Consider the following 8,553-nt stretch of genomic DNA (forward strand, 5'->3'; position numbering starts at 1 on the left):
GTCCAGAAGTTGTCCGTGCTCCATCACTGGAGGTATTGAAGAAGAGACTGGACAGCCATTTGTCCGAAATAGTGTAAGGTCTCCTGCTTGTGCAAGGGGTTGGACTAGAAGACCTCCAGGGTCCCTCCCAGCCCTTTTATTCTATGCTCTATGCTGATATTCAAACCATACTGTTTGTATAAAGAGCGGTATTAAATGGGTTGTTTAATTTCTTATTACAGTATCAGAAACGAAAGAAATATTTTTTTCGGGCAAAATGAATGTCTCTTTTATCTGGATGTTCACCCATTAAACGTTCGCCTTCCTGAGTGAAGAACAGAAGAGTCGAAGTGTGGCCCAGTTTATGTTCACAGTTAAAACCCAAACTGCATTTAATGAAGTGAAGGGCCATTTACTTCTGAGTGACGTCTGTAGGATCTTAGTGATAGATATGAAGGGCTGAAAGCGATTCAGAAAAGCTGTGACAGTTCCTGCCCTTCCCAGCTCGCTTTTTTAGTTTGACGATTTCTTTCTTTCTTTCTTTTTCTTTTCTCTGTCTTTCTTTTACTCTGTCTTTCTTTCTTTCTTTCTCTTTCTTTCCTTCCTGTCTTCCTCTTGTCTTCCTTCCTTCGTTTGTTCATCAGTTCCTCTTTTCCTTCTCTGCCTACCTGGTTTTCTTTTTTACTTTCTCTCTCTCTCTCTCTTTCTTTCTTTCTTTCTTCCTTCCCCTTCCTTCCTTCCTTCCTTCCTTTCCTCTTGTCTTCCTTCCTTCGTTTGTTCATTAATTCCTTCCTCTCTTCCTTCTCTGCCTACCTGGTTTTCTCTGTCTCTTTCTTTTTCTCTTTCTTTCTTTCTTCCTTTCCTTTCCTTCCTTTCCTCTTATCTTCCTTCCTTCCTTCCTTCCTCTCTTCCTTCTCTGCCTACCTGGTTTTCTCTTTCTTTTTCTCTTTCTTTCTTCCTTTCTTTCTTCCTTTCTTTGCTTCCTTCCTTTCCTCTTGTCTTCCTTCCTTCGTTTGTTCATCAATTCCTTCCTCTCTTCCTTCTCTGCCTACCTGGTTTTCTCTGTCTCTTTCTTTCTTTTTCTCTTTCTTTCTTTCTTCCTTTCCTTTCCTTCCTTTCCTCTTATCTTCCTTCCTTCCTTCCTCTCTTCCTTCTCTGCCTACCTGGTTTTCTCTTTCTTTTTCTCTTCCTTCCTTCCTTCCTTCCTTCCTTTCTTTCTTTCTTCCTTTCCTTCCTTTTCTCTTGTCTTCCTTCCTTCCTCTCTTCCTTCTCTGCCTACCTGGTTTTCTCTTTCTTTTTCTATTTCTTTCTTCCTTTCTTTCTTCTTTTCTTTGCTTCCTTCCTTTCCTCTTGTCTTCCTTCCTTCCTTCCTCTCTTCCTTCTCTGCCTACCAAATTATCCTGGCTAGCTTGTTCCCCTGGCGGGGCTGGGAGTCAAAAGGAAGAGACGCAGACTGGCCGCGGCTCTTCTGTTTCCACCAGCTCCCAATTAACCTTTCCCAGGTTAATTCACACTTCAAACTTTTTTTTTAAGGTTAAATAAATCAAGAATTTATAATCCCGAGACCCGTAGTCGGAAGAGGAGCATTTAAGCAGCTCCTAAAACTATATATATATATTAAAAAAAAAACCTGACCTAGTCTAACTTCTCCCGAGATTCGGAGCGGCTCCGGATTCCGCGTCCTTCCAGTTTCTCGACAGCGCGGATTATGGACCCTTCCGGCTGGGCCTTATTGACAGCGAAGTCCCCCCAATTGGGAAAGAGTTCCTCAACCGCGGCTGCCGCGCGGAAAGCGAGATTTCCGATCCACCCACGAAAGGGCTTTCCCACGGAGGTTGGAAGCGCTACCTTCCCCCTTACTCTAACCCGCCTCAGGCCCAGGTTCTCTTCTGTGGGTGGGAGGGAAGCCCGAGACCCCCTTCCCTCTTGCTCTGCACCGCCATTTGGCCTTGCTCGGTCGGGGTTAAACTTTTGATCTATATCGGAGGATCACCGCCATCGGTGGAGCTCCCTTAAAACCGAATTAAGGAAGCGGCTTGTTTGAGATTGACAAGGGCAACCTACAAGATCCAGTCTAAATATTTCGGCCAGTCCAACTTCTATAAGCCTAACCTAAAGCTCCGACATTCCGCTGATCCCGCATCCCATCACCGAGATCCCTTCCCTGCACACAGGATCTAGTCTGCAACGCCTCAAATCTGCAGCTTCCCAAGACTGGGGAATAGGCGTTTGGGCCGGCCAGGAAACTGCAAAAATTCACACAAGAAAAATGCACTTTGGTTTCAAAGGAGAAATAAACAGCAACGGGTTTATTATTCTTATTTGTCCAAGGGATGGAATACAACAATTGGAAGACCACATAAAATCAAAGCGATGACTTTGGAAAGGCTCAAAGGAAGAAAACAAAAAAGGACTCTATTTTACAAGAAAAATAAAATAAATCTCACCTCTGCTCGCTCTTTCCCCACTTAAAAAAAAAAACATTTGGTTTTCCCACCCCACCACTTCTGTTATTCCACTTTTGGGAGGCAGGAAATATTCAACAAGGAAGGGGGAAATAAATTATTCATATATATATAAAAAAAAGACTAACTTTAAAAAGGAGGTTTTTTTTTTAAATGAAAGTTTGTACATAAAACTAAAGGAATAAGAGGAAAAGTATAATTCATTTGGCAGCTGGGAGGGGGGAAAGGGGGCTGAGAGAGGAATAATCCAGTGACCTCAACTTTAAATATTATATTAACGGCCCTCCACGGAAGCCTAATTCAAAATCCACACACATATTTACAACGCGATAAATGGAATAATCCCCTCATTAAAACAAAACCAACCAAACAAGACATTATACATTTATATTTATGTAGCGTGCCCATTATTATTCTCCCCTTTTCAAAATTGTATAAGCCGTCCTTCTGGAATCAACGATTTTATACTGCCCACGATCACCAACATATTTAATATCCGTTTTTGACTCATCTATTATTATTATTATTAATAATAATAATAATATTTATGTTCAAGAAAGCCCACACCTCATATCACTTCGTTCTTTTTTCGTTTCTAGTGTTGGCTGTTTTACTCCCCGCCGCCCCCCAACAGAAATAACTGGACTGGAAAATAAGTCGTTGGGGGGGAATCGAATTTTAGGGTCCTTTTTATTGACTTTGGACGGGAAAGTGGGGGAGGGGTGATTTTTGTTTTTTTGTTCTTTCTTTTTGCTTTGGGGGAAATAAAAACCAGAGACAGTTTGGTTGGCTTTCCCCAACTAATTTAAAAAAATAAAACCAGAGGCCTAATTTTCCTTCTATTGTCCGCCTGCTGAGTTTGGGGGGGGCGAGGCCCCCTTTCCCGGGGGTCCCTCTGTCCCTCTGTCTGTCTGTCTGCTTAACCCGGAGGCCAGTCAGTATTTAGCGCAGTCGTAAGAATAAGGGGCGGAGTGGCGGTAAATGGAGGGAGGAGCCCGGTAGGACAGCTCGCAGGTGGTGGGGCTCACCTGTTGCTCGTTCAGCGCCGTCGAGGTCTCTAATCCCAGCCGGTGAGAGTTGAACATTTCCCGCACGTTGGGGAAACTTTGTTGCTGGGCGCCGAAGGTGTGGCTGGGGAGAGGCTGGTTGATCTCCGATGCGTGGTTGAGGTACCAGGAGGCTGCGGCGGCGGCGGCGGCGGCGGCGGCGGCCGCTTGGCCCGGGGCTTGGTGATGCGGCAGTGGATGATGGTGTTGGTGGTGGTGCGTGGGCTGATGGTGATGGTTGCTGGGAGGCAGGGACGTCTCCTGCTGCTGCTGCTGCTGCTGCTGCCCCCCTTGCGCCAGGTTCAGGCCGGCCAGGGGCGAGGGGGCGCCGTTGGCCACTTGCGGCGGAGGCTCCGACAGCGAGGCGGCGGCCTCTTCCAGCGGCCCGGCGCCGCAGAGATGCGCGTTGCGCTCGCCCGTGTAGAGGCTCATGGCGCGCATGCTGCACTGGTAGCTGCCTCCGGCCTCGCCCAAGCCCCCCTGGCTGCAGGCCTGGCTGTAGATGGACGAGGCGGGCGCCTGGCCGTAGCCCAGGGGCAAAGAGGAGCCGCAAAGGCCCGTCGGCGTCCTGCCCACGGGGCTCAACTCGCCCCCCGGCGAAGTCCGCAGCGTCATGATGTTCTCCACGCTGAAGCCCGGCAAGCCGTTGGCGCCGGCGGCCGGGTGGTGGTGCGGGTGAGGTTGGTGGGCCTGGTGGGGCTCGCCGGGCAAAGAGCCCTCGGTGGAGAGCGACGGCGTGGAGGCCACGCTGCGCGGGCTGTCCTGCAGGGCGCTGCCGCTCTCCGGGCTGAGCGTCTCCACTTTGGTGATCACGGGCAGCTCGGGCGAAGAGGCCTCGCTCTTGATGACCACTTTCTTGTCCGACGAAGCCGGGACGGGCGCCGAGACCGACGGGGGCGACGGCTCCTTAGCCAGCTCGGAAGCGGCCTTGACCGGCTCCTTGTGGTGCTTCTCCCGCGGGCTCTCCTCCTTCTCCTTGGAGACGTCTTTCTTCTTGAAGCGCCTCCGGCGACGCAAGAACGAGCCGTTCTCGAACATGTTGTAGGAGTCGGGGTCCAGCGTCCAGTAGCTGCCCTTCCCCGGCTTCTTGTCGTCGCGGGGCACCTTGACGAAGCACTCGTTGAGCGAGAGGTTGTGGCGGATGGAATTCTGCCAGCCCTGCTTGTTCTCCCGGTAGAAGGGGAAGCGCTCCATGATGAACTGGTAGATGCCGTTGAGCGTGATCTTCTTCTCCGGCGCGTTCTGGATGGCCATGGTGATCAGAGCGATGTAGCTGTAAGGCGGCTTCACCAGGTCCTTCGGAGCCTGGACCGGCTGGTGGCCCGGGTAGGGCCCGTACGAGCGTCCCAAGCCGGCCGCGTACTGCTCCGGGTGGCCGGCGTAAACCCCCAGCGAGCCGGCCATGCCTCCATAGGTGCCCGCCGTCCGGTAGTAATTCTGCTCGCTCAGATAGGGTACCACTCCCAGAGCGTTGGGATCCGAGACGGAATAGCGGGCCTGCATGGCTGTCCCAGCTCCGGGAGGGCGAGGAGGCCTCCCGCTGCCCCCGCTCCGAGAGACAGGTCGTAGGGAAGGAGCCGGCAGGAAAGGCGGCCCCTCTGCCAACGGGGCGCCCTGCTCCGGAGACCCCCGAACGCTTCCAGACTCCTCCGCCGAAGGCCGCCTCCTCGCCTCTTGGTTAATAGGCCCGAGCTGATCCCGCTTGGTTCATCTTTATATCTTTGGCAAAACGCTCGGAAAGCTCCAATCTCAGCTCCTGGCCCGCTCGCTCTCCTCCTCCTCCTCCTCCTCCCTCCCTCCCCCCGTCGTAAAAGGGCAGGAGGAGGGCGAATGTGGCCTGGTTAAAACGATGGAGGGAAGGAGGGGGGGTGTAGATAGAAACCCCGGCAGGTCCGAAATATCTAATCTGCTCGCGCTGCCCCCAAAGCCGGGAGGAGGGGGAAAAAAAATTCTCGCAGAACGAAATAAAATAGCAGTCCAAAGGACGAGGACAGAGGCAGCGCGCTGGCTGGCTGGCTGGCTGGCTGGCTGGCTGGGTCTCCGACGCTTTTGACTCGGCCTTCCCCGTCCTTTCCGGGCGAAAGTGAAGCGCCGGCGGCGTATAAACAAAAACAAGCGCACGGAATGAAAAAATAAATGAGCGCGCGCGCCTGTCCGGAGCCTCGGCAGCGCCCCGCGCGAAGCCAAGTCCCCGCATCCAGGGCCGGGGAAAGTTTTCCAAACTTCTCGTGGGCAAGGCCAGTTTTGACTCCTCGCTGGCCCCTCCCTCCGCCGCCGTCCAATGGCAGCGGGCTCGGGGTCTTGCTCGGCCAATGGGCGAGACGGAGGAAGGCGCCGTGAGGACACCGGGATTCCGGGGAGCACCCCGGGGTTAGGCGCGGGGCTGGGGGGAGGCCTCTGCGGGCCCCTCGGAGCTCCTACGGGGGAGAAAGAGGCGAAGGGCGGGCGAGAAGGCAACGCTGGTTCAATCCGTCCTTTGCGGGACGAGGGCGATCCGTCCTCCCCCCCTCTCTGCCCCAAAGTGTCACCCTTATTAAACCATCATCATCCTCGTTAACCGCCGTCAGGACCAACTTTCCTAATCGGGGATGGAATCTCAGCCGCTCAATGCGAAGGGCGAAACTTTTCTTAAAGAGAAAATAAAGGTCCGGGCCAGCCCGCTGGGTTTTCCCACGGGACACCGACCGTTCTTCGCGGGGAAACCCCGGTTCTGAAACGTGTGAGCGAGCGGCTAGGCTCTTCCCTGCCGGGCCGCCTCCCGCAAGGAACCCAAATTCGCTCCGCGGAACTTGCTCAGTGGGGTGAAGAATTCCGAAGAAGCTTATTTAGCACTTCGGTACTAAACTCAATTAACACCTCCGTCCTAAATACCTGGAATTAAGGGATGGCGGCGGGGGCTCCTGCCGAGGAAGGATGGGTGGGAGTGGGGGCAAGGAATTTCGCGCAGAGGATTCGCGCCTGGAACGAAATGCGCTGCGTGGTTTTTCTTCCAAGAAGGCGACGAGGCTTAATCCTTGCACAGATAACGGGGGCGAAGATTATTTCATAAAATTGGCCTGCATCTCCTCCTCGTCGCCTTTTCCCCAACCTTCCTTTCCTCCCCCTCCCTCCACGGCCCCCTCCCCCTCTTGATTATTCCATTAGAGACCCTCAAGGGCCGGATAATTAACCCGGCGTGACTTTTGTGCCTTTCGCGAGTTGGCAAGAACTCCTTTCGTTTGGTTTGGCAAAAGGGGGAATCAGGGGTAAAGGAAAGCTACGGCTGAAAAAGCGTTTTACCACCTTTTGTTTTTTAAAGAGGGGGAGGTCAGGAGAAACTGGACCCGAATTTTTGGAGGTGACCCTATTCCAAAGTCTCCCCTATATATTTTCTTTGCAAACTTTTTTTTTTTTTAAAAAAGAACTTTTCCTGGCTTTTTAAGCAAATGAGGTTGGGTGAGGTGATGAAAGCGCTCGGAGGAGCGTTCCTAAGCTAGGAATATTGTACATTCTGATTGTGTGGATTTTCTGCACGGATTGTGGCCAGAATTGCAACATTTTTCAAAAGGGCGAAAGATGAAACGGAGGGGAGGCGAGGCCCGATTGTTTTCTGAGGGTTTCCCCAATTTTAGAAGCAGCGGTTTTAATCCACTAAGCGCATGCTTTTAAATGAAAACCAGTTTAAAAATGGTCTATATGCCTTTTAAAATGTTTTTATTTATAATAAAAGGAACGGCTTTTTTTATTCGGGTGTTCAGAGCGGTTTATATTTGGGGAAGCGAAGCTGGGAAACTGCAACGCTTCAGTAATGAAAGTTACAAAGGGGAAAAAAACGCAGCTTCGGAAAAACTGACTTCTTTTGGGGAAGAACTCCGAGGAATATTGGTATTTTGAAATGCAGGGAACTGAGGGGCAATTATTTAAACTAAAAGGAAGTTTGCTGAACTGATTGGAAAATCCCTTCCAAAAAAATAAAATAATTCTTTATCGGGTTTTCTCACTTTTTTCCGGGGGGAGGGGGAAGGAGGGGCGAGGAGACCTCCTTATTTGAAAAGACAGAGCAAAGGGGTGAAAAAGGTTTAATAAATTAGTGGTGTTAAATTAAGTCAAGAAAATGTTATCTCTGTGATATTTTTAAAGCTCTTATTTGTGTTCTACTTGATGATAAGGATTAATTAAACCTTTCAATGTCTAATTAAATATTGGTCGAAAACATGGATTGAAATAATCGGTCCGGTTTGGGAATTAAACTAGAAGAGACAGGCAGAAATGGTGGTGGTGGTGAGATATAGTTATGCGTTACTTTTTTATCATAATACGTACTATAAAGAAAGACCTTACAGAATTTTCGAAGGACAAAGTAACTTTTCTTCTCTTGGCGAATCAATGATCTTACTTGCTCTACCTACATTCCTGGTGGCTAATTTACTGGAAAAGAACATTTGTATTAAATTACCCCAAATAAAAGAAAGATATTTATTGCTTTCCCTTAAATTTCACGTTGAAAAAAAAAGCCCTTTGTCTTTTTAAATAAAATTTCTGCAGGCGCATGCATTCACCTAATTATTGATCCCAAATGACACCACCCTGTCTTGTAAATTAAAAATAAATAAATACGGGGAAATGGGGCCCTTTCGCCGCGCGAGCGAGTTTGCCTAAAGTCTTGGCGCAAACTTTCCCCTCCTTCGGGGATGAAAAACACGCCGCCTGGATCCACGGCATTTGGCATCATTACGCACATCGCTTCCTTTCCATTCCCTGCCCTGTGAAATTGTTCCAAGAATGCAAAGACCGCAAAAGTGATGGGCGAGGACAACCGCGCCGCTTTGCCCCCAAAACACCCCCTCCCTCCCCTTAGAAATAGGTAAATGCAGCGTTAATACAGTCTGCGGAGCCGCCGCGATTGGTCAGCAATCGTCACTCCCTGGAGTGTACTGCCCTCTAGAGGTCAAAAGAATGAATTGTAACCTCTCTCTCTCTTTTTTTGAAAGAAAAAAGTTTAGTCTCTTTGAAGACAGCGCCGCCTTGTGTATGGACTGTGATAGTACACATACACACGCATGCCTTTGGGTATAATAATGATG

General features: G+C 50.2%; 1 protein-coding gene across 1 annotated transcript; it reads right to left on the bottom strand.

Annotated features, from left to right (window-relative positions):
* Positions 1–3,142: 3,142 nt before the first annotated feature.
* Positions 3,143–5,255, bottom strand: FOXC2 (forkhead box C2). Its single transcript, XM_032238418.1, has one exon. It carries the CDS (start codon positions 4,991–4,993, stop codon positions 3,380–3,382), a length of 1,614 nt encoding a protein of 537 aa, XP_032094309.1. The 5' UTR covers positions 4,994–5,255; the 3' UTR covers positions 3,143–3,379.
* Between the last annotated feature and the right edge of the window lie 3,298 nt (positions 5,256–8,553).

Source organism: Thamnophis elegans, unplaced genomic scaffold (genome assembly GCF_009769535.1).
Source record: "Thamnophis elegans isolate rThaEle1 unplaced genomic scaffold, rThaEle1.pri scaffold_163_arrow_ctg1, whole genome shotgun sequence".
Classification (NCBI taxonomy): domain Eukaryota; kingdom Metazoa; phylum Chordata; class Lepidosauria; order Squamata; family Colubridae; genus Thamnophis; species Thamnophis elegans.